This window comes from Taudactylus pleione, unplaced genomic scaffold (assembly GCF_031769625.1).
Source record: "Taudactylus pleione unplaced genomic scaffold, aTauple2 ptg000305l, whole genome shotgun sequence".
Lineage (NCBI taxonomy): Eukaryota > Metazoa > Chordata > Amphibia > Anura > Myobatrachidae > Taudactylus > Taudactylus pleione.
Window position 1 is genome coordinate 7,896,885 of NW_028284706.1, and position 24,039 is coordinate 7,920,923.

At 42.5% G+C, this 24,039-nt stretch overlaps 1 protein-coding gene across 3 annotated transcripts in view; it reads right to left on the minus strand.

Moving 5' to 3' along the window:
* The window catches only part of CNKSR1 (connector enhancer of kinase suppressor of Ras 1), a 104,178-nt gene that overhangs the window by 45,290 nt on the left and 34,849 nt on the right, over positions 1 to 24,039 (minus strand). For all 3 annotated transcript variants that reach the window (XM_088442087.1, XM_088442086.1, XM_088442085.1), the window contains 3 exons: positions 19,677 to 20,303; positions 6,182 to 6,234; positions 5,404 to 5,522 (listed from right to left, as the gene is read on the minus strand). In XM_088442087.1, the coding sequence (XP_088298213.1) occupies positions 5,404 to 5,522; positions 6,182 to 6,234; positions 19,677 to 20,303 (799 nt within the window). The remainder of the gene's footprint in view (positions 1 to 5,403; positions 5,523 to 6,181; positions 6,235 to 19,676; positions 20,304 to 24,039) is intronic.

Sequence of the window (24,039 nt, forward strand, 5' to 3'; positions counted from 1 at the left end):
CACACAATCACGCATCTCCCAAATCCTAACACTTTATACACCTGTAATGACAGGCTGCTGTGTGATTGTGGTTAACAGGAGGACTTAGCACATACTGCTAACTACAGCCAGCAAGACAGCTCCTCTAGTCACTCCTCTTCTGTAGAGGACTGATGGCTAGCAGCAGAGGGAGGTAACTGTCCAGCCCCTCAGTACGTCACAGACCTCTTGAGCATAGTTGCCAAGCCCGCTTATCACAAGCGGAATTGGGCTCGTTTTTTTCCTAGTTGCTTGTCGCTAGTTTTTGGGCTTGCTTTTTTTTTTCTTGTAAGAAATTGCCCCGTCAGCACTACAGACAGAATCATTCAGTACTAATTCTGTTATCTTGTGCTACTTCCAGGGTGTGTGAACAATAGAGCAGTGATACCATGCAGTGATACCATGCAGACTGCAGTGGAGTTCAGTTAGGAGTTGTGACTTCTGATTGGTTCATAAAGTCACAGAAGTGTGTATATACTGCAGTGTATAACACGAGACTTGGAGAAACAGAAAAAAATAGAAATCCATTAAGCAGCATCACACTGAGCAGCCAGATACCGTAAACACATGTTACATCTCTCTTTCATCCACTGATTTATTTTTATCCATCTCTCTGCATATGTAGTTCTATAATTTTAAATGATCAATAAAAATACAATTTTCCAATGTATCTTTTATCCTCTTATACAGTACCAGACATTGCTATTTAATAATATAGATTAGCATTAGGACTAACAGTTGAATACAGATTCCGATTATCGGGAATCTGCACGTGCGCAGTACCCATTCTGCGAGTGTGCAGAATGGGTCCTGCTGAACCGCACGCAGACCCTTGAATGCCTCTGCTTGATTGACAGGCAGAGGCATTAGATGGCGGCGCGGGGGTGGGGTTGGCTGCCGTTCCCAGAAACGGGGCGTGTACGCCTCGTTTTCCGAGTGTGGCCAGTCCAGGGACTGCTGATAAAGAAATTAAAGGCAGATGTATAAATCTTTATATGTATTTTAATAAAATAAACAAAAAATAATAAAGTTTGTGGTTATCATTAAATTATTCCCACCCCCGTACCCCCACATTAAGTTGGGCTTTTTTTTTTGGGGGGGGGGGGGGGGTTTGGATTGGTTTGGGCCTGTTTTTCACTAATCAGTTGCTTGTTTTTAATTTGAAAGTTGGCAACAGTGCTCTTGAGTATTGACACACTTCCCCTGTCCCTCAGGGAGGTTATGACAGCACATCTCCTCTGGCTGCCACAGTCCCCAAAAGGAAACGTCTCTCACATATTCTTCCCGCAGTGGCACCTAGGGGCGATCCTGGGGGAGGGGGGCAGCACAGCCCCATTTCACACACTCTTTCTAGCTCCAGCACGAATCTCCCACGGAGTCCGGCGTGTTGCTGACAGCAGGGAGCATGAGTTCCTTGCAGTCCTTGCCCTCTAACAGCGATCACTCTATGCACCAGCGTAGTCAGAGTAATGATCGGGCAGGCCCTGGGTCCATGGGCTCCATATGTGAATAGTTGATTTAGATGCTAGATCACAGACACCAATATGTAATACCCCGCTATGCGAGATATTACACCTGACACTGTGCATCACTTCTGCACTGCATGTGCATGTCATATATCGGCAACCTCTGCAGCTGGTCAAGAGGACAGGAGCAGGTCACATGATCAGTGTCAGGTGGTAGGGAAGTGACAGTTGGAAACTGGTGACAGTTAGTGAGGGCTGAGCGATGCTGTGAACTGGTGGTGAGAACGGGTTTTTCAGAGAGGTACCTCATGCCCAACAGTGTCCAACAGCGCTACTGTCTGGTCTGCAGAGATTAGGACTTTGACACAGGCAGCTGATCTGAGGGAAACTAGAGCTGCTGAGGTACAGAGGGCTGAGGCTGACCCCGAGTCTAAGGTGGGAGTCAGCGGATGGATCACTGGAGTGCAGGAAGAGGTGCTACCCTACTCACAAAATATATACTAGTTAAAAAGAGAAAAATGTGTGAGACTAAAGGGTGCACTCTCGGGTGATTACGGGAAAAAGCTGGGCTCCATCTATGTTCGTATCACAAAAGCATCATAATAAATAAAAAATATCTTTTATTCGTTTTTTTTAAAATCAATACATATAACATGATTCATTGAAATGAAAGAAGTGTATGTAAAGTAGGAAAAGTGTTAGATTAAAGCTTTTTTCAACTCAATTAATCATCATGTTATATGTGTTTATTTTTAAAACTACTCCAAGCTTTATTAAATCTCCCCCTAAGTGAGGTGTCTGCAGCCCAAATCGGCTCCCTCTTCATTCTACATACTTTACTTACTGCACAAATCTCTGCTCCGGACACTGGAGACTTGAGGTAAACTGCCCTATCCAAACAGTGCAGTGACCCAGCGACTGGCAGCGGGATAAGGCTGTAGTTTACAGGCAAAGTTTTCATCTCAATATTAAAATTGGATAGTGAAACAACAAACAAACGATGGCCATCTTTGTGCACCAAGTGAGTGGTGGAGGTTCCTACTGTGGCTGCGCAACAAGTTGAAATTTCCTATCTATTCAATGGCGCATTCTTGAGGTAATAGTTTAAAAACTGTAACTTTCTAATTTACCTGAACCCCAAAAGCACGTACCCTGGCACAGTAGCTAACTATTAAAACAAACCCCAACTCTAAATTCGCCCCCCATCCTGAGTTATGCCTTCCCAAAAAAAACCATTAGAGAACAGCAGAAAAGTGGTCCTAATTGAGAATGTCAGGAAAAAGTGACAGTTGGAACATTAGACTACTCCCAAATCCTATTTTTTTTATTTTTATGCACTGAAATTTGGCATGCAGCACCAAGCGGCAGTTCTACACGTCCATGCCAAACTTCAGCTCGGTAACCCCAATAACTTTTGAGGTGTAGCCCCATAAACACCAGGCCCCCCCCCCCCCGGAATTCTCTATGGAAGAATTGCAGGTTTTTTTTAGATGCAGCCTTAATATAAGGGTACAACTGTGCCCTTATAATAAGGGTAAACTAATGGGAAGATTGTGGGCACTGAGTGGGATGTGTGTGCCACGTAACTGTTCAGACCGCAGTTGCATAGACTGCATGTGTGTATTCCAAAGAGCACACAATACTGTGAATTAGCAGCTCCACCATTTGTGAGTGACAGCAATCTCACTCTGTGAGTGTTCTGAATCTGCAGTTAACCACAGGGTTTGATGGCATACCATATCTGTATCGCACAAGGAACACATCTATTAAAGAGTCAGCCTTAATGATCGTAATTTCATTGCTTTATTTCGTTTGAGTGGCACAAATTCAGTAGGTTTTGTGAAATTTTGGGTCAAAGAAGCCTTAATGGGACATGTGAAACCGTTTATATACGCACAAACATACATACAGTGCATCCGGAAAGTATTCACAATGCTTCACTATTTCCACATTTTGTTATGTTACAGCCTTATTCCAAAATGGAATAAATTCATTTTTGTCCTCAAAATTCTACACACAATACCCCATAATGACAACGTGTAAAGTTTTTCTGAGATTTTTGCAAATGTAATAAAAAAAATTAAAATAAAAAATCACACGTACATAAGTATTCACCGCCTTTGCCATGAAGCTCAAAATTGAGCTCAGGTGCATCCTGTTTCCACTGATCATCCTTGAGATGTTCCTACAGCTTAACTGGAGTCCACCTGTGGTAAATTCAGTTGTTTGGATACGATTTTGAAAGGCATGCACCTGTCTATATAAGGTCCCACACTTGACAGTGCATGTCAGAGCACAAACCAAGCATTAAGCCCAAGGAATTGTCTGTAGACTTCTGAGACAGGATTGTCTCAAGGCACAAAACTGGGAAATGGTACAGAAAAATATCTGCTGCTTTGAAGGTCACAATGAGCACAGTGGCTAGTCAGGAAGGTGACCAAGAACCTGATGGTCACTCTGTCAGAGCTACAGCATTCCTCTGTGGAGAGAGGAGAACATTCCAGGAGGACAACATCTCTGCAGCAATCCACCAATCAGGCCTGTATGGTAGAGTGGCCAGACGGAAGCCACTTCTTAGTAAAAAGCACATGGCAGCCCGCCGGGAGTTTGCCAAAATGCACCTGAAGGACTCTGACCATGAGAGACAAAGATTGAACTCTTTGGAGTGAATGCCAGGCGTTATATGTTTGGAGGAAACCAGGCACCGCTCATTACCAGTCCAATACCATCCCTACAGTGAAGCATAGTGGTGGCAGCATCATGATTTTTAGTGGCAGGAGCTGGGAGACTAGTCAGGATAGAGGGAAAGATGAATGCAGCAATGTACAGAGACATGCTGGATGAAAACCTGCTCCAGAGCGCTCTTGACCTCAGACTGGGGTGACGGTTCATCTTTTATCAGGACAACAACCCGAAGCAAACAGCCAAGATATCAAAGGTGTGGCTTCAGGACAACTCTGTGAATGTCCTTGAGTGGCCCAGCCAGAGCCCAGACTTGAATACGATTGAACATCTCTGGAGAGATCTGAAAATGGCTGTGCACCGACTCTTCCCATCCAACTTGATGGAGCTTGAGAGGTGCTTCAGAGAGGAATGGGCGAAACTGCCCAAAGATAGGTGTGCCAAGCTTGTGGAATCATATACAAAAAGACTTGAGGCTGTAATTGCCAAAGGTGCATCAACAAAGTATTGAGCAAACACTGTGAATGCTTATGTACATGTGACTTTAGGTTTTTTTTTTTTTTTTTATAAAATTTGCATAAATCTCCAAAAAATGTTTTGCACATTGTCATTTTGAGTAGAATTTTGAGGACAAATATTAATTTATTCCATTTCAGAATAAGGCTGTAACATTACAAAATGTGGAAAAAGTGAAGCGCTGTGAATACTTTCCGGATGCACTGTACATAATTTGCAGGTCCACACGCACGTCGTAAATATCAACTTTTGCTAGAGAGACAAGTGCACAGATAGAAATGAAGTGCTCTCACCAGACTTGAGGTATAATAAAACTAACCTTCTTTATTGACATGGGAATAGCATCGACGTTATATACCACTAAAAATCAAGTTTTGTATCTTATCCAAGTTACTGTACATATTATCACAGAATGAGTACCAGGTGTATGGCAATGCACCTGAGCTGACTGATCCCTGATTTCTACAGCGGTTCAGTGATGCTTACCTCTTTCCTTTCCGGCTTACAACTTAATAATTACCTTAGTACCGTATGCACCTGGGTTACAGAGAAGAGCCCTGGGTTTTCGATATATTATTTTGCCATTCACATTCTAATGTTACAGTATGTCCTAACTCCACCAATCTCGTAAAATGAACACGCACAAGACGAACAACAAATATTATAGATGTCCTGACTGGTCAAGCACCCAATTCTAGCCATATCAAATGTTACATCTTACCTTCTTGTCCCTCTTGAAGCTGACATTTTGGAATGACTGTAAGAGTTGTTGTAGCAACCAGATTGCTGTCCGAGATTGAAGGCCTCAATACACCAGGAGAAAATGGGACAGACAGCAGACTAGAATTAAGGAATATATAAAATATATAAGTTTGGATATCATAGGCAAACACAGGGGGGTTTCTGGCTGCCTGGAAACCCCCCACCCCAGCCCACACCATGACCACAATAGAAATAGTAATATAATAGAATTTTACTAGTGCTGCATGTTCTTTTCAGTATCACAAATGAAATAATTAGCACCACCCGTGGATCTTTTAACATGTATCAGCCAGTAATAAATAACTTGTGCACCAACTAGGAAATCTGGAAAGCACACTGTTAGGGATGCACTGCTATAGAGCCCAATATGTAGATATATATCTAGGGCAGTGCTAGGTTCTTCTGCTGCTCCTCCAGGCTCCCGGACTTGCTCCAATAGTCTGGAATGGTGCCCATATCTAAAATAAATACATTCAACTCAGGCAGGATGGCCTACCGACGCATCAAATGGCTTACTGTGATCACTGGTCCTGTACATGCTGGAATTACGACACACAATACACTTTGTATGATGCTCATTAAAGCTGGCTAATTCTGCCCTCTCCATGGACTGGCCACACTCACTCTAAACTGAAGCATTTGGAAACCCCCCTCTAGACTTCCTGCATTTGCCACTGGATATAGTGAAGGGCAGACAGTACATAGTGCAACTGTGGCTTTTGTTCTGCTTTTTGTACCTGGTTGTGGGTATGGAGGAAGAATCTGAGTCACTTCGTGGACGAGAATTGTACTGCAAAATATGAAAGAGATTTACAAGTTTTAAATGGAATTTCACAAATGTGATAGATTTTGGAACAGACCAAATCTATATAATAAGCAAGCGTGTGTCTGTTTGTCCTTTATGCTTGGCTAGAGTTTTGTACTTAACTGCACCAAATTTGACAAGGTGGTGTATTTTGACCAGGATTTAGGTATTTGCCTAAGTTTGAACTTTGTCAGGGCCACACACTGTCACACAATCCCATAAAACCGGGCACTCTTAAATTACACAGGTTCTGAGGCTGAGGGGTTGGCTTCATATGCACACTGTCACACTGGCAGGCTCATGAGCAGCTCAGCAATTGATACATTCCACTTGATACATTCAGATATTGGCAGACCGCATAATCAATCCACAATCTTTGATCCAGGCAAAGCTTAGCATATGAAGCTTATAAATAGCAGGGGAGATTGATCGCAGCACACAGTGCCACTGCAGGCAGGCCCCCTTCTCTCTGGGAACGGGACTCCAGTCCCGTCATTCCCCCCTGATGGCAGCTCTGCTAGACAATGTTGGTCTTGCAGAATGATTTCAGGCGGTGATTCAGCTTCAGACACAGTCACCATGAAGATTCCCAACTATCGGAAATCTGTGCATGCGCCTAACCCATACTGCACATAAGCACTATGGGTATGATTCCGTATGCAGTCCGGTAGCAGACTGACAGTCCTCTGCCGTTTCTGGCCAGAGAGCGTGTCACCGCCATTATGTTTGGAGTGGGTAGGCTAGGATTTCCTTTGGCTGATCAAAATTTCTTCCACTCTCTGGTGACGCATCAGCAAATGCGTACACACTTGCCAATGCCGGCAGTGAGCCCTCGCTAACGATGTCGCCCGTTGGACCTGCATGCAGGTTCGATCAAGTAATGTTGCTGATGATGTGTGGGAGTGCGCATCGAGAGTGACATAGCAGGTACACACTAGTCGATGTGCCCGATCGGATGACATATCATCTAGTGTGTACCCGGTAATAGACCGAGAATATGGTCTTCACTTGTACTGCCTGTTTAATTATCTTGTATGTATGTCTCCCCCTCATCACTGGAGAATCTTTTATATTCAAGATGCTGAACACACAATATCCTGCCAGAAATTACTCTTTGGCTTTCTACTACAAGACTTTCACTCCTTGAAGCGATAATGCCTGGAGTCTAATTATTATTCTCTACAATACATTATCCCAGGTCACTACAGACTCAGAGTTTGAAGATGACCTTGCCCCCACTACCCGCAAAGACTTCCTCACCAACAATCCTTTGAGACGGATTTTTGACAAATGCACAAAGATACCACCAGTTTGCAGAAGCCCAAGAAGATCAGGATAACAGGGCTTGTCGAAACAATTTAATGGATTCCTGAAGAAGTTGAGCCTACACACCTAGACCTCTATTTGAAGAAACTCTTCTCGCAACCTCTACCCATGACACTGGAGGATCATCTCTTCATGGACCAGGCCCATCGTGCATTGAGACCCGGTCTCAGAACTCATCTCAACCAAGGGATGTAGTTTTGAGAATGCATAATTTCTCTGCAAAGGAAGCCAACCTGCAAGAAGCACGTGAGATAGATATTGTTGAAGGTGACCAGCCTTACCTGCAGATATTTCAAGATCTCTCATTTATCACCATGACTAGAAAGGTAATGACTATGTTGAGGCAACACAACACGATATACAGTTGGGGGTACCATTTCCATCTTATGGTTTGGCATCGGGCATAATGCACACTGCTCGACCCCTAAAAGAGCAGACTCATCTTCTTAAGCTTGGCACCACCATGGAGACCACTTCCCCTTCCTCAACAGCTCCCAAAATCTTCTTGCTAACTCCTAGAATGGAATGAACCACTGTGCTCAGCACAAAAAGATAAATTCCGTCCTCCTCCGTGACTTGAACTGTAATGTGCTGTTACTTTGAAGTTTTAGTCTCTCTCTAATTGCAGATAGAGGCACGGCCAGGCGATGTTTGGTTCCATCCTCTGATCTCCACTCATGCGATTTCTTAGTCATACATATTCATGTTACGTTTTAAATACCAATTAAGCTGTAGGAACATCTCAAGGATGATCAGTGGAAACAGGATTCACCAAAGCTAAATTTTGAGCTTCATGGCAAAGGCCGTGAATACTTATGTACATGTGATTTCTTAGGTTTTTTTTTTTTTTTTTTTTACATTTGCAAAAATTGCAAATAAAACTTTTTAGATGTTGTCATTATGGGGTATTTTGTGCAGAATTTTGAGGACAAAAATGAATTTATTCCATTTTGGAATAAGGCTGTAACATAACAAAATGTGGAAAGAGTGAAGCGTTGTGAATACTTTCCAGATGCACTGTAGTACCCCAGTTTATACCTTCATTATGTAATAATTTGGACTCAATAATCTCCATGATACATACTCCTCCACTCTGAGTGGCGCACATAACAGTCCTGCGGGGTCACCTGATCAGCACGGCCTCCCAGGGAATAAAAAGTCACCTGATCAGCATGGCCTGAACTGTCAATTAAACGGCCAGATTTAAAGACTAAACAAACTTACATCTGATCCTACCACTCTTGCTAAACTCAATGCCACTAAAGCTGAACTCAACCTTCTCTTCTCTAAACAAGTGGCCAAACGTCTTAAATGGCAAAATTACTATGAGAAGGTTAGAGCATAAGATAGATAAATGCTTCGAGTCAAGGCTAAGATCAGCCAGTACCCATAACAACATAACTGCCATCAGAAACCCCCAAAATAGCTTAATTCATGATCCTGCAGATATTCGCTCAAAATTTCAGTCTGGTTATACTAAATTTTACAAATTTAGACACCCTTCCTTATGGCCAAACCTCTGCTGAGCTAATCAACCACTTCTTTGCTGAGACAAAGCTCCCTAAATTGCATAGAAGTTCTGCAGATTTCTTGAGTAGAGGAGAATAAATAAAAGAAATGTGTAGTATTGGCGCCAATAATATGATTTACATGGAACTTAAGTGTTTGCTGTTTTCAAAAACAGGGGGATTACTCAGTCCCCGTATAAATCACTATTTTTATTATAGAACTGTGTGTTAGCGCTTTCTATTTTCCCATTTTCTTGAGTAGAGAGATCTTATCTGAGGAAATAGAGGAGTCTAACATGGCCCACTAGAGCAGCAAATATCCTGGCCCAGACTGGGTTTAAGGCTGCATATTATACAGTAAGAAGTTCTCAGGCTTGCTCTTCCCTCTTCTGTGCTCCCTGTACATTAAAGCTCTTAACTCTTTTCCAGCCAAAATGCTTGAGTCCAGAATAGCGGTGATACATAAAGAGGGGAAAGATCCAGTGTCAGCTACAGAACTATTTTCATTGTGAATATGGAACTTAAAATATTTCCCGATATCTTGGCTGGTAGGTTGAACTTACTTCTTCCATCCTTGATCCACTCTGACCAAGTGCGTTTCATTCCTGGATGTTAGGCACAGGACACCTCATTCACATAGTGAACTCCAGAAGATCCCCTGCTATTTTTCTCTCCATCAACATGGAAAAAGCATTTGATAAAATCATCTGGAGTTTCATGAAAAGAACCCTTGAGTGCTTTGGTATAAATGTGGCCTTCCTAGAGGTTATCCTAGCTCTTTATATGGAGCCCTCCACTAAACTTTTAATTAACGGCAATCCGTCAGACTGAATACTTTCTCACAATGGCACCAGGCAGGAATACCCATTGTTCCCCCTGATATTTGGCATAGTGATTGAACCACTTGCGTCACATGTTCGATCTAACCCTGACATCCAGGGAGTTTGGGTGGTGATCGGCAACTCCAATTCTCTCTATGCAGACAATATTCTGCTATCTTTGTCAAAGGCAACAATCTCTCTACCATTATAAATATTTATAGTGAATTGTCTGGCTACAAAGTAGGCATGTGCAGGCTCAGATTATTTTGGATTTTCCCACCAAATTCAGATTTTTTTCAGCCAAAAATCTGGTCTCAGAAAGAGGCAAAACGTCATCTTTCAAGGACAAGCATAATCTTTCATGGACTTTTCCAGGAATTATGATGTTTGTCCATGAAAGATGACGTTTTGCCTCTTTCTGAGACCCGATATTTGGCGGGAAAAATATGAATTTGGTGGGAAATTCGAACTAATCCGGGCCTGCACATCCCTACTACAAAGTTAATGCAGTATCATATTTCTTCTCAGGAGGCTGAACTATTCAAATTGCATTTCCACTCTAAATAGCTGAGTAAAAGACTAAACTATCTTGGGGTTTTCCTCACATCCCGCTATTACCTTAATTCCCCAAATCTTCTCCAGAATGCAGACAAGCCTTGCCTCCTGGAAACAAATTATTATCTCTTGGCTGGACAGGATCATAGCTGTCACAATTAACATCCTTCCCAAATATATCTCTCTTTTCCAGACTCTCCCTAGGTTTTCAGTCACTATATATATATAAAAAAAAACAACTATATCTAGGGGTGGGAGGGGTCTCCCTGATATGAAATCATACAATTTAGCCCATCACATTTCTCAGGTTGCCATTTCCTTTACCCCACTGAGGACCACTGCTTGGCTAGATATCGAATCTCAGTTCATACACTGCCCTCACCTGACTGCCCTATGGGGCGTACCCAAATACCTAAGGCCGTTCAACACTGTAAAACTCCCAAATCTGAAATTTGCACCCAAAATTTGGTATTTATATTCTTAAATTGAAGCTTGCCTCTCTGGTTTCTGCCCTGACTCCTATTTGGGCTAATTCAAAATTTGCCTCTGAGTTGACTACAGCTAGATTCCGAAATTAGATCTGGGCTGCCCTCAAATTTCTCACTGATTTTTGCAAGTGCGGTAAGTGGCTACCCTTGGCGGACCTTCAACAAAAGTCCCCCTCCTGGGTACTTTAGCCCATTTGAGTTCTTTCAAATACGACACTTCCTCCACTCTTTACCCACAGCCCACACTCATCATAAACTTACCCTATTTGAGACTCTTTACAGATATCACCTCACATATAGAGGTATGATCTCTCAAATCTATAGAATAAGAAAGCTTTTCTGTCTGTGTATCCTTTATGCACGGCCAGAGTTTTGGCGCTAGCTCCACCAAATTTGGCAGGGTGGTATAGTTTCACCATTAGGTTTTTGCATAGCTTTGAACTTCGTCAGGGCCACACAATCCCTAAATATAGGCACACTCTTAAATTACACAGGTTCCGGGCTTGCTCAAATGGAAATTAGCAGTCTGACAAAAACCTGTGTGAAATCAACAAAAGTATTTTTTTAACCACACAGTCTGAGCAAGTGTCAAACTTTATGACTCATGCAAGTTCATATTAAATCCAGAGTTAGTCATTTTTAAAAGTAACCATATATATTAGTCAGTCCTCAATACATTTTCCAGTAAACTGGCAGCACATGTTCTTGCTGCAACCAAATGCTTGATAGCCAGGAACTGGAAGAGCATATCTCCTTTCTTCTCTGCACTGAAAGCACACATTTGGCATGTAGCAGCCGTGAAGAAGATATTAAAATATCTCTATGACAGAGGGCATATGTCTTCTCAAGTTTGGGTATCTTGGCTTTAGAGAGAGCAGTTCTTTGTCCTTGTTCGCTACTACTCCTTGATCTCTCCTGTGTGACCCATGTGAACCCGGAGTACCTATGCCGGGGGCTCTTCCCTACTTCTTTAATTCACTAGGTCCCTCCCAATTCTTAAAAACTGATTGTAAGAGAGTGTGTACATTTCCATCACCATTTTTAGTGTAATTATTAATCATTGTATATAAATATAAAATTCATTTATTCAAGTTATAGTCACATAAGAGGACTATATCATAGCACAGGAACTGGTTTACCAGGTTAATTGACATATCTACAGATGTATCAAGACCACATTCTGCCTAAGGCCAAAGATTAACATCTCAACACATGTGGCCATGACTTCTCTGGCCTTTGGTTGTAACACACACAATGTTTAGCACCACCCCCATAAGTTTGAGCTGACCAAGGGTTTCAGTTGACCAAGGAATAACCACACCCATAGGTCAGGAGCTTAACAACTAGCCCACAGGCCTGACACACACAGACAATGACCCTCAGCCATAGCAGAAGGATGGGATTTCAACACTCCTCAATGGGGAAGCTGGCTCTTTTCCTCCCCAATGGATAAGTATTTCTCTCTCTCAACCCACACTTGGCTTACATGGACCTCGACAATGGCATGGTTAATGGTTTCGGAAATAATGTAGTAGTCTCAGGGGCAGAACTATGGGAGACAATTGAGGCCCGCCAGGCGCTAGCACTGAAGGGGCACCTCCTTCATTGCCCACAATATATTCACCCCACTTAGGGCTGAAACTATGTACCCAGAGTGTACCGACAAGGCCGCCCAATACATGGCACCTCTTCCCGGCACCTGTGAAGCCACCATACACTAGTGGAGAGCTCTGGGTCAGACCATCAGCTGCCACCTCAGTCTATCTATAGCCTGTCCCTACTCATTGGTGTCGCTGCTCCTCAGCAGCTTCTTATATCAGTGTGACACATCCGGTGCCCCCTCACCTACAACTTTCCGTTTCACTCCCCCCTGGCAGCAGCCCTAGCCTCAAACCCGTGCAACAGTACCGGTGCTCCCCCTCACCCACAACTCCCCATCCCACTCCACCCTGGCGGCAGCTCTAACCACGGAGCCATGCAGCAGAGTCCTGAGTGGCTGGCCCGAGCATAAGCATGGCTGCAGAACTTCCAGGAGCTGGATGTCAACAAGAATGCACCAGAGCAGCAGGTAAGAGGGCATGGGAGGAGGGGCCTGGAGCACCAGGGACAGAGTCTGGGGGGCAGATCTTTGGTGGAGCAACTTTCCGGCATGTGATACAGTCGGCAGTAGACTGGGCATTTTGTGATTTGTAGTCCCCAACACAGTGGCAGTCTTACAGTATCTTTATTTAAACTCAGTCGTCAAAGACACCACATCAGTGGTTTTCCCCTCCAACAGGGGTATCAGGAGGGCTCCCCTTCCCACATCAGGTAGCTTTTGCCAGAAGGACTCTAAGCCTCATGCTAATTGCACCATACAGGTCACTATCTTATCTGTGACTAATGCATACAGATGTGTCCACAGACATCTATCCTCTGGCACAAGAAATATGGTGAACCGCGCTATTATCAAATGGAATGCTTCAATATCTTTCAACATTAAAAAATAATATGCATATTCATAAACATGGGTAATATAATCATATAGAATATAAATGGTTTAAACATACACAGCGGCTTGGTTGAGTGTAATCAAATGGTTTAATATCAAATAAAATCACATAACAAATTGGAAAATGTAATAAAATCAATGAGGATCACCTCATATATAGTAAGCAAGGTTCAGTCCAATGCAATGGTGGGTACAATAAATTATATTGGCATGAAAGGGACAGTCTTGTGACCATCATATGGTTCAAGTTAATTGTAACCTGTTGTATACAGACATGAGTCACTGTTCAATCCGGATTAATGTCCAGTAATAAATAATTACCAGCCTCCAGTGGAGCGTCACGTCCTGATAAAGTCCAAAACTAGGCAGTGTATTATGCGTGGTTCCAGATACAGGAGTGGCCTGGAATAGATGTGTTAGCCGGTCCGGAATCAAATTAGTGATATCCCAATTGGAATGATGGTGGGGGGAACAGCCAAACGCGTTTCAATGTGGAATAACCCACACCTTCTTCAGTAGAATCACGGTGGCCCCGGGTAACAGGGAACGTGGCCTAATCGCGGGAGGCGTGGCCATGCCCCCTTCCCGGAAAAAAAAACGCTTTGTGCGCACTGGGGAGGGGGGGCACCCTGAGCCCCCTCAGCCCAGCTCAAAGCCAAGGTGGGTGCGATCATGGTGATCGCTCTCCCCCACAGACATAGGAGACTGCTGTGAGGGCAGTCACCCACTGCAGTTCAGCACAGCTACTGAAGGTGTGGGTTATTCCACATTGAAACGCGTTTGGCTGTTCCCCCCACCATCATTCCAATTGGGATATCACTAATTTGATTCCGGACCGGCTAACACATCTATTCCAGCCCACTCCTGTATCTGGAACCACGCATAATACACTGCCTAGTTTTGGACTTTATCAGGACGTGACGCTCCACTGGAGGCTGGTAATTATTTATTGCTGGACATTAATCCGGATTGAACAGTGACTCATGTCTGTATACAACAGGTTACAATTAACTTGAACCATATGATTGTCACAAGACTGTCCCTTTCATACCAATATAATTTATTGGACCCACCATTGCATTGGACTGAACCTTGCTTACTATATATGAGGTGATCCTCATTGATTTTATTACATTTTCCAATTTGTTATGTGATTTTATTTGATATTAAACCATTTGATTACACTCAACCAAGCCGCTGTGTATGTTTAAACCATTTATATTCTATATGATTATATTACCCATGTTTATGAATATGCATATTATTTTTTAATGTTGAAAGATATTGAAGCATTCCATTTGATAATAGCTCGGTTCACCATATTTCTTGTACTTGTATATCTATTAGGGGGCTGACTACCCCCTTTGGACCTGCAGCTTAGACAGCGCCTCTGATATCCATTTGTATCTATCCTCTGGCCCCTTAAAAAGTGGGAGGCACAGGTGAATTCCTACACAGTTCACCTGATTTGGATGTAATTACCCTCAAATTAATCTGAAAGTCTGCAGTTAAAAGTACATCTTATTTGTTTCATTTCAAAGCCATTGTGGTGGTGAATAGAGGCCAAAATATGAAAATTCTGTCAATGTCCCAATATTTATGCACCTGACTGTATATATTGTTGATGGTTAGGTGCGTGTTATATAGTCAAATACGGTAGGAACAATAGTATAACCTGGGAAGCATAGGTTCTGGAATACTATATAATGTAATGTTTGCCTGAAAAATATCACACAGTTGTGGTGTGTGAGAATAGTGCCCCTTTTACCAAATATATCTTTAAGGTGAGATGAGTTCCACATCTCACTAATAGATATTGTATCTGCAAAAGAGCATTAAAGATTATTTCCCCTATTACCATGTTTTGTTAGCAATCGGCATGCAATATCCAATTTGCTTATTTACATTAGTATCGCAAGTAATGTCTGATGAAGTTGGTGTAATGGAGGAGGTGAAAACCTTAGATGGATAGATATGTGAATTACTGGATGCATTATGTTGGTTAAATGTAGTATGTTATTATAGTCAGGGGCGCTGAGAGAGGGGGGGGAGCGGGTACAGATCACCCAGGCCTCCTGAGGGGCCCGGGTCCAGTAACCCCCCCCCCCCCTTCACAGCAGCCCAGCACACAGCGTGTGCTGAACTGCAGTGGGTGACTGCCCTCACAGCAGTCTCCTATGTCTGTGGGGGAGAGCGATCACCATGATCGCACCCACCTTGGCTTTGAGCTGGGCTGAGGGCGCTCAGGGTGCCCCCCCTCCCCAGCGCGCACAAAGCGTTTTTTTTCCGGGAAGGGGGCGTGGCCACGCCTCCCGCGATTAGGCCACGTTCCCTGTTACCCGGGGCCACCGTGGTTCTTGGTGGGCCTGATTATAGTTTTGATCATTGATGGATATTAATGTTCTAGGATCATTTACAGAGCTATAGCCTCATGAGACATTCAAAATGGAGTTTATCTTTGAACCGGTATATAGTCATGTGACCAGCGGCTGCAAGGCCGCCGGTCAAAATCCTGATGGCAGAATGCCGGCTAGGGATTTATGACAGGCATCGAGATACCGACGCCTGTCATAATCCCGACACCGGAATACAGGACAACGCGGGCCTGAATGAGGTGAGCACGGGGCGCCCATCCTGTTAGCTGCGCGAGGGGGGGTTAGGTTAAGCGTTCCCCCGGGAGGGTTAGGCACCCCCGGGGGGAGGTTAGGGTAAGGCAATAGGTGGAAAGGTTAGACGGTTTATGCGCCCCTATAGGAGGGTTATGGTTAGAGGGGGAGAGGGGAGGCTTAGGGTACTTACCTCATGCTGTCGGGATTTCCATCTTTCGGGCTCACGGTGTCGGGGTTGGCATTACAATCCCATTCCCTTTGAACCATGAGGCTTGGAAACAAAGAACATGTAGCATCCCATCCCTACATCACACTAACTTTCTTTCTCTCTCTCTGTAATTATCTCTGTATATTTACATTATATTGGACTAATACTGTTTTAGGATATACTGTACTGTATTGTGAACTGTATGAGCATCAATTTGATTATATAAATACACTTATTTTAGTACGTCTGGTGTGCAACTCTTATTGAAATGAAATTATCCTGATGAATTAAAGGTATATTGTAACTTTAGAAAGTTACATAAATGATAAAAATAGAATATTTGCTTCAGACATATGAGATTAAAACCCAGGCAGCAAAAGATAACTGTAGTGCAAACAGACAGATAAACAGAATACAGGAAGAAAATAACAACACCCTAACACTGATCTAGCCATTTTCATCTGTGCAGTTGTCAGTACATACTTCCCTCTACATTTTAACTCATTGTACCATTATCACCTTCTCCATATGCCCTATAATGCTGGCAATGCATTATAATAACCTACTTGTTTATGGTCTGTATTTTGCTCTCTAATGTTTCCTGTTTTTGCTGTTTTATCAGCTCTTTATTGCCTTTTTTTTGTCATCTATGCTGTCTAATCCTATATGACCAAAATATAGAATTTAAATAAAAGATAACTTGGAATACACAAGCAGGTGAGGCATACACCTAACATTCATTAAAAATGAACACTTGGTTAGACTAATGGCCAGGAAGTCCACAGCTGTCCCTGTCCAGTAGGCCAGAGATACCCCCTCCTGCCTCATATACACGATAAAACTCATTGAGCCTGATTCACAGTTGATGCAGCGTAGATGCTGCAGGCAGGGGACCAATGTAGCAAGTCTACACATGCATCTGAGCCGCTTGGCGCATGCGTCCCGATTGTTACCGCTCAGAGAAGAAGTACAGAAATCGACAGAGTCAGTTGATTTTAGTAGTGAGTGTTCCTAGGAGGCAACAGGGGGGTGGCTAAGTCTACATGGCATGTTGCTGAAAGCGGCTGTGTCCAAAGACGCACAGCCACTTACTCAGGACGCCATACTGAGACGGATAAACTGCACCAGCCATAGAGCTGGTGCAAGTTTCAATGGTGCATCTAAATACACGCCAAGATGGAAAAGTGAGTGGGCCTCTCAGTTTAGTTTAAATTGGCATTAGCATAAGGTGCAGACAGGGCAAAAGATGCTGCCCCAGCCACATCTGACTTAAAATCAGGACCCATTATCCTAATGTAGAATAGTTAGACTAACTGGAATGACTTTCTGAAAAAAGATCATAATATCAATGCTACTACAATACTACAATGGCCAAAATACCATAGCTGTACAGTTCAAATTATTAGTAAGCTAATTGTCAATTTCATATAAAAAAATCTGTATATATAAAAGTTTTAAAGTAGATCCATATACAGCAGGCAGTATATCTCTTGAAATGAATAATTAAATGTATATCAAATATATTAGCAGTCATTAAATTGGGAATGCAAGGGTTTGCTGGGGCCTGCAGTGCATCAGTAATACAATATATAGTTTCTAACATTTAAAAACATTTAATCAGCCAACACCAACAACTCAGGAGGTGTGAAGGACCCCTAGTGATAGCAACATGAGGTTGGTTTCTCCTAGGAGAGTGGCACACTTTTTCCAGGGACCGATCATCTTACAGGCCTAAGACTGGTGTTCACAGCAGACACAAAGTGACATGCTATGTGCCCCTCCTGCTATAATTGAAATTTCAGGAAGACCCCATCTTTGTCCTCCCAATTTTTCAAGTACCAGCTTAGACTGAAGTGTTAGTTTAATATTTGAGGGGACCCACTTATTTTTAAAATTATTTTTCTATTTTAGACACACACAAAAAGAACAAAGACTCCATGGATCCAAAAGAATTTGTGCACACAAACAAAATACTGTTTTGCATCTGCTGTTGGAAACTGATGGATATTAATGACGGGGTTAGTTTAGAAGGTCAAAATGACCTTTACTAAATACTGTGGTGTGAGCTGGAACCTGGCATCGATCCACAGTGTCTCATCAGTTTCCAACCCCGACATATACGCCAGTTAGTATTCTGTTAAGTTACAGGTGTATAGAAATTTTAAAACCGTTCTTCCTTATATCAGCTTACAGAAACTATTGTCATTGGTAGGGCAAAGGGGAAATCATCTCTGTGTATATTTTACATGGGAGCTACATATCATATTAAAGGTTGACTTAATAGTGGACATTTACACATACACAATTCAACAGTTAGCATGGCAACTGGTTATATTATGCCATTGTGGTAATGGGAACAAAGTTAATGTGATTAGGTCAGGGCACCAAAAATATTTTGGCATCTAGATGCCAGCCTAAAAATGTAGGAGTTAAGCAAAATGTTAACACATAATTATATGGTATATGTTAATAGTGGACAATACAGTTAATCTGGCCACACATCTAAAGATTATCTGTCCAACCAGCCAACTAGTTGATTGGTTGGAATGAAAATCTGGTAAGGTATGAAAGCAAATGACAATCAGCAATTTGCTCCCAAACACTGGAAAATGGACAAAAACTGTTGTTTGAACAAATTGTTTAGAACAAACATTTAAAAAACTTGTCTGAATGACCATTTTCATCTGTTTTCTGGCATTTAGGAGCAAACTGCCGATCATCAGTTACTCCCAGCCGTTCCCAGATTTTCATTCCAACCAATCAACTAGTTGGCTGGTTGGATGCAAGTTGGTCTAGTGTGTGGCCAGCTTTAGTCCCCCACCATTTCTTTACACAACATTCACCTTTCTTAGACATTATGCTCTTTTCAATCTACTTTATTACATTGCTCCATAAATGTCTATCTTCACCTCCAACATTATCTTCATCTCAAGCCCTTATCCTCTTCTCAAATCCATTAGGTCTGCTCCTTCTAACTCCTCAGCATGATTGCCAAATATATTTCCTTCTGCATCCCACTGTCCCACTCATTCTCCTTATGATCCCTTTATCAAGATGCCATCTCAATCATTATTGTCAGTCTGTCCTCATCACTATAATAATAATAATAATTAGCCCTCTATATCCACAGCCACACCTGCATCACTAACCCCTGTCTCAAATCAATCAATATTAACATATATCCTCCACCTGCCATTGTATAATTAACACTATTCTTTAGGCTCATCATCAATGAGAAGTAATAATGTACTGATTCATGCAGGGCACTGCCCCCAGAAGCAATTTCTGTCTCAATTTTTAGGTGCCAGGACAACCTATAATCTGGGGTTTGTCCAGCCCTGTACTAGGTATATGCTCTACCTTTATAAACAGACGCATCAACATATTAATATGCAATTAAGAAAAAATAAAACATACCAACCTTTAAGTCTTGTGGACCTGCCACTGAAGAAAACTGTGCAATAGGAGTAAGGGTTTTGGCATATATAGTTGAAGAGGACATATTCTGGACACTTGGGTCAGAAGAACATGGAGGAATGGATGAGGAAAACACTGAGGATGCGTGAGGTTTGCAATGTGATGGAGTACCAGGAAACGGCCAGGTATTATGCATCGGTGAGGAATACTCACAAGGCTGTTTCTGCTTTTCTTCAGAAAGGTTTTTACTAGAGGAAGAGCCTGTTCCAGAACATTCTAATGAATCAGAAACTCCACTCCCAGACTTTAAACCAAGCGAGTAATTGCCTTTAGGGCTGGAGGGTGCACTTTGTGTTAGCAGAAGGTTTTCGTGTTTTATCCGCACATTGGGAATGCTTTTTGTTTTTAGTAAGGAGACTGCTTTATGTTCTGTAGATGAAGAAGGTACAGCACTCTCAGTTGGCGAGATTGAAGCACTGTGAACTGACACTGAAGTGAATATTTCATGCGTACTCTTTTTGTTTGGTGAAACAGGAGTTTTGGGTGGGAATATAGAGACTTTCTTTAATACAAGAGTCACATTTGATCTTTCCTGTAGTTTAAACACAAGATTTTTCTGTGTCCAGCCAACCTAAAAAAAAAAAAAAAATCTATAAATTTGAATGTAAACTTCCATGATATTCTTATATGTCACACAAATATACTCACTATAAGCAAGACATTTAAGGGTGTTCTGAGTGCATATTTATATATAATACTGATTTCATGCAAAAAAAAAAACCATGTTGGGGGTCACATGAATACACAGGGCACGCACATATTTCGAAGTAAGGAAAGATTGTTTACAACTTAAATATATATTTAACAACAAACAGACAGTGGGCCTGATTCAGAGCCGCTCGTAAGCGGCCGCTCGTTCGCTCCTAGCGATGTTCGCACATCTGCGCATGCGTGTGGGTCATAATGCGCATGTGCCAACCAGTCATTGTGGTTGGAAATTGTGCGCTCGCAAAATAGCGAGTGGCTGCTAATTTGAGTGACAGGATGAGGCGTTTGTGGGTGGTAACAGGGGAAGGTGCTTGAAAACGGGGAGTGGAGATCCGAAAGCAGGCGTGCCAAACGGTCAAAACGGGCGTTTTAAGGGTGTGCATAATTAACAAAGCAGCGTCATCGGCCACGTCACTTGGTTGTCTCTTAGCCTGAACTGTTTGCATTACTGCGGTAGGAAAATCCAACCACAAGCACTGCGTGCAGTTCAGACGCCTTTCGATGTACTAGATTAATCTAATAAATAGCAGAGATGACGTATGATACGAACGGCCAGGGGGCGTCTTTACAAAATAGCGAGCGCATGTTTCGTTCGCTTGCTCAGATTTAGAGGCATCAACAGACCGCAAAGAGCGAGCGCTCAATTTAAATAGCCGGCCCCTTTTTCTGAACGACCGTTCGCAAATAGCGTCCGGCTCTGAATCAGGCCCAGTGCTTCTAAAGCCAACTAGTGGCTAAAACCTAGTTGTAAACACAAAATTCCCTGAGACAGAAAATTAACAGAGCTTTGGATAAGACAATGACACATTGTACGTGCATATGCAGCTTGGCGTATGCACACAGTACTTCGGTCCTTTGAAGAAGTCTTTCGCATTTGCAAAATACTAGTAGAAAAACAACATCACTGGCCACAAAAGCTGGTGGAGGAAGCACTTGTGGGCCAGTTTATATTGTAAGAGGGCCACCAGTTGAATAGGACTGCTGTAGAACATTACATGCAATGTGACAGCATACGCTACTGATAAAATTCTGTGTTACCTAGCTGAAAATTAGGACTACTCAAGAAGTTTACTTATCTTATAGGCTTCTACGCTCTGGTTTTTTTTTTTTAAACCCAGTATACCATAAAAATAGCAGTAGTGATGGCCATTGACAGCTGTACTATCGATGGTTCAACCATCGTTAGAAACCATCAATTGTTCAGCGATTGGTCGAGATCTGTGTAGGCCACAACTGCCGATGTTTCCTAAACATCGATTGAGGGTTGCCATCAATGGTGCAACATTGATGGTCACCAGCAATGGCAAACCACTTGTTTTCAGTCAGGCCATCGATGGTTTGCAAACCATCGATGGTCAGTTGCCATTCCTAATCAGAGGTACTGCGATATCTATCGAGATATATATATATATATATATATATATATATATATATATATATATATATATATATATATATATATATATATATATATATATATATATATATATATATATATATATATATATATATATATATATATATATATATATATATATATATATATATATATATGGTGTGCACCGGCCACTTTTCGTGTTTTGGTTTTGGATCTGGATCTTTCTTCGTGTTTTGGATCTGGATTGGTTTTGCCAAAACCACCCTTCCGTGTTTTGGGTTCTGGGTTTTGTGTTTTGGATCTGTATTTTTTTGAAAAAAAGCATAAAAACAGCTAAAATCACAGAATTTGTAGGTTTTTCTGCTCCTATGCTATTATTAACCTCAATAACCTTAATTTCCACTCATTTCCAGTCTATTCTGAATACCTCACACCTCACAATAGTGTTTTTATGTCCAAAAGGTTGCACCGAGGTAGCTGGATGACTATGCTAAGCGACACGAGTGGGCGGCACAAACACGTGACCCATCTAGGCGTGAAACTGCAGTGGCAGACAGGATGGCATTGAAAAACTAGGCCCCAAACTGTACATAATGCAAAGAAAAAAAAGAGGTGCAAGATGGAATTGTCCTTGGGCCCTCCCACCCACCCTTATGTTGTATAAACAGGACATGCACACTTTAACAAACCAATCATTTCAGCGCCAGGGTCTGCCACACAACTGTGGCTGAAATGATTGGTTCGTTTGGGCCCCCACAAAACAAGCTGGCAATTAATCTGTCCCTGCACAAACTGGCTCTACGGAGGCAAGAAGTCGTCCTCATCCTCCTCATCCACAGATTCCTCACCCTCTTCAGTGTGTACATCCTCATCCTCACAGAGTATTAATTCGTCCCTGCTGGAACCACAGGTCCCTCTGTACGTTCTGGAGGCTGGTCTCCCTGGAAGAGTTGATAATTCATTTTATGAACATCATCTTCTCCACATTTTGTGGAAGCAACCTCCTACGCCTTTCGCTAACAAGGTTCCCGGCTGCACTAAACACTCTTTCGGAGTACACACTGGAGGGGGGGCAACTCAGGTAAAATAGAGCCAGTTTGTACAGGGACCTCCAAATTGCTTCTTTTTCCTGCCAGTACAGGTACGGACTGTCTGACATGCCTACTTGGATGCTGTCACCGATGTAATCCTTTAACAGACAGACGCACGCTTGTCGCTGCTGCTTTGAGGATTCAAGTGCGGCTACAGCCCACACAATTCACAAAGACAGAAAAAAAAAAAGAATATTTTTATTGTTTGTGGAGCACACTTTGAGGGTTACACCACCCTCTAACAGACAGACGCACGCTTGTCGCTGCTGCTTTGAGGATGCAAGTGCGGCTACAGCCCACACAATTCACAAAGACAGAAAAAAGAAGAAGAATATTTTTATTCTTTGTGTAGCACACTTTGAGGGTGTCACCACCCTTTAACAGACAGACGCACGCTTGTCGCTGCTGCTTTGAGGATGCAAGTGTGGCTACATCGCACACAAGTCACAAACACATTAAAAAAAAATTTTTGATTTTTTGGAGCACTTTGAGAGTTACAACACCCTTTAACAGACAGACGCACGCTTGTCGCTGCTGCTTTGAGGATGCAAGTGCGGCTACAGCCCACACAATTCACAAAGACAGAAAAAAAAAGAACAATATATTTTAATTGTTTGTGTAGCACACTTTGAGGGTGTCACCACCCTTTAACAGACAGACGCACGCTTGTCGCTGCTGCTTTAAGGATGCAGGTGCGGCTACAGCCCACACATTTCACAAAGACAGAAAAAAAAAGAAGAATATTTTTATTGTTTGTGTAGCACACTTTGAGGGTGTCACCACCCTTTAACAGACAGACGCACGCTTGTCGCTGCTGCTTTGAGGATGCAAGTGCGGCTACATCGCACACAAGTCACAAACACATAAAAAAAATAGTTTTTTATTTTTTGGAGCACTTCGTGAGTTACACCACCCTTTAACAGACAGACGCACGCTTGTCGCTGCTGCTTTGAGGATGCAAGTGCGGCTACAGCCCACACAATTCACAAAGACAGAAAAAAAAAGAAGAATATTTTTATTCTTTGTGTAGCACACTTTGAGGGTGTCACCACCCTTTAACAGACAGACGCACGCTTGTCGATGCTGCTTTGAGGATGCAGGTGGAATCTAGACGGGATTTGGAACCGAGG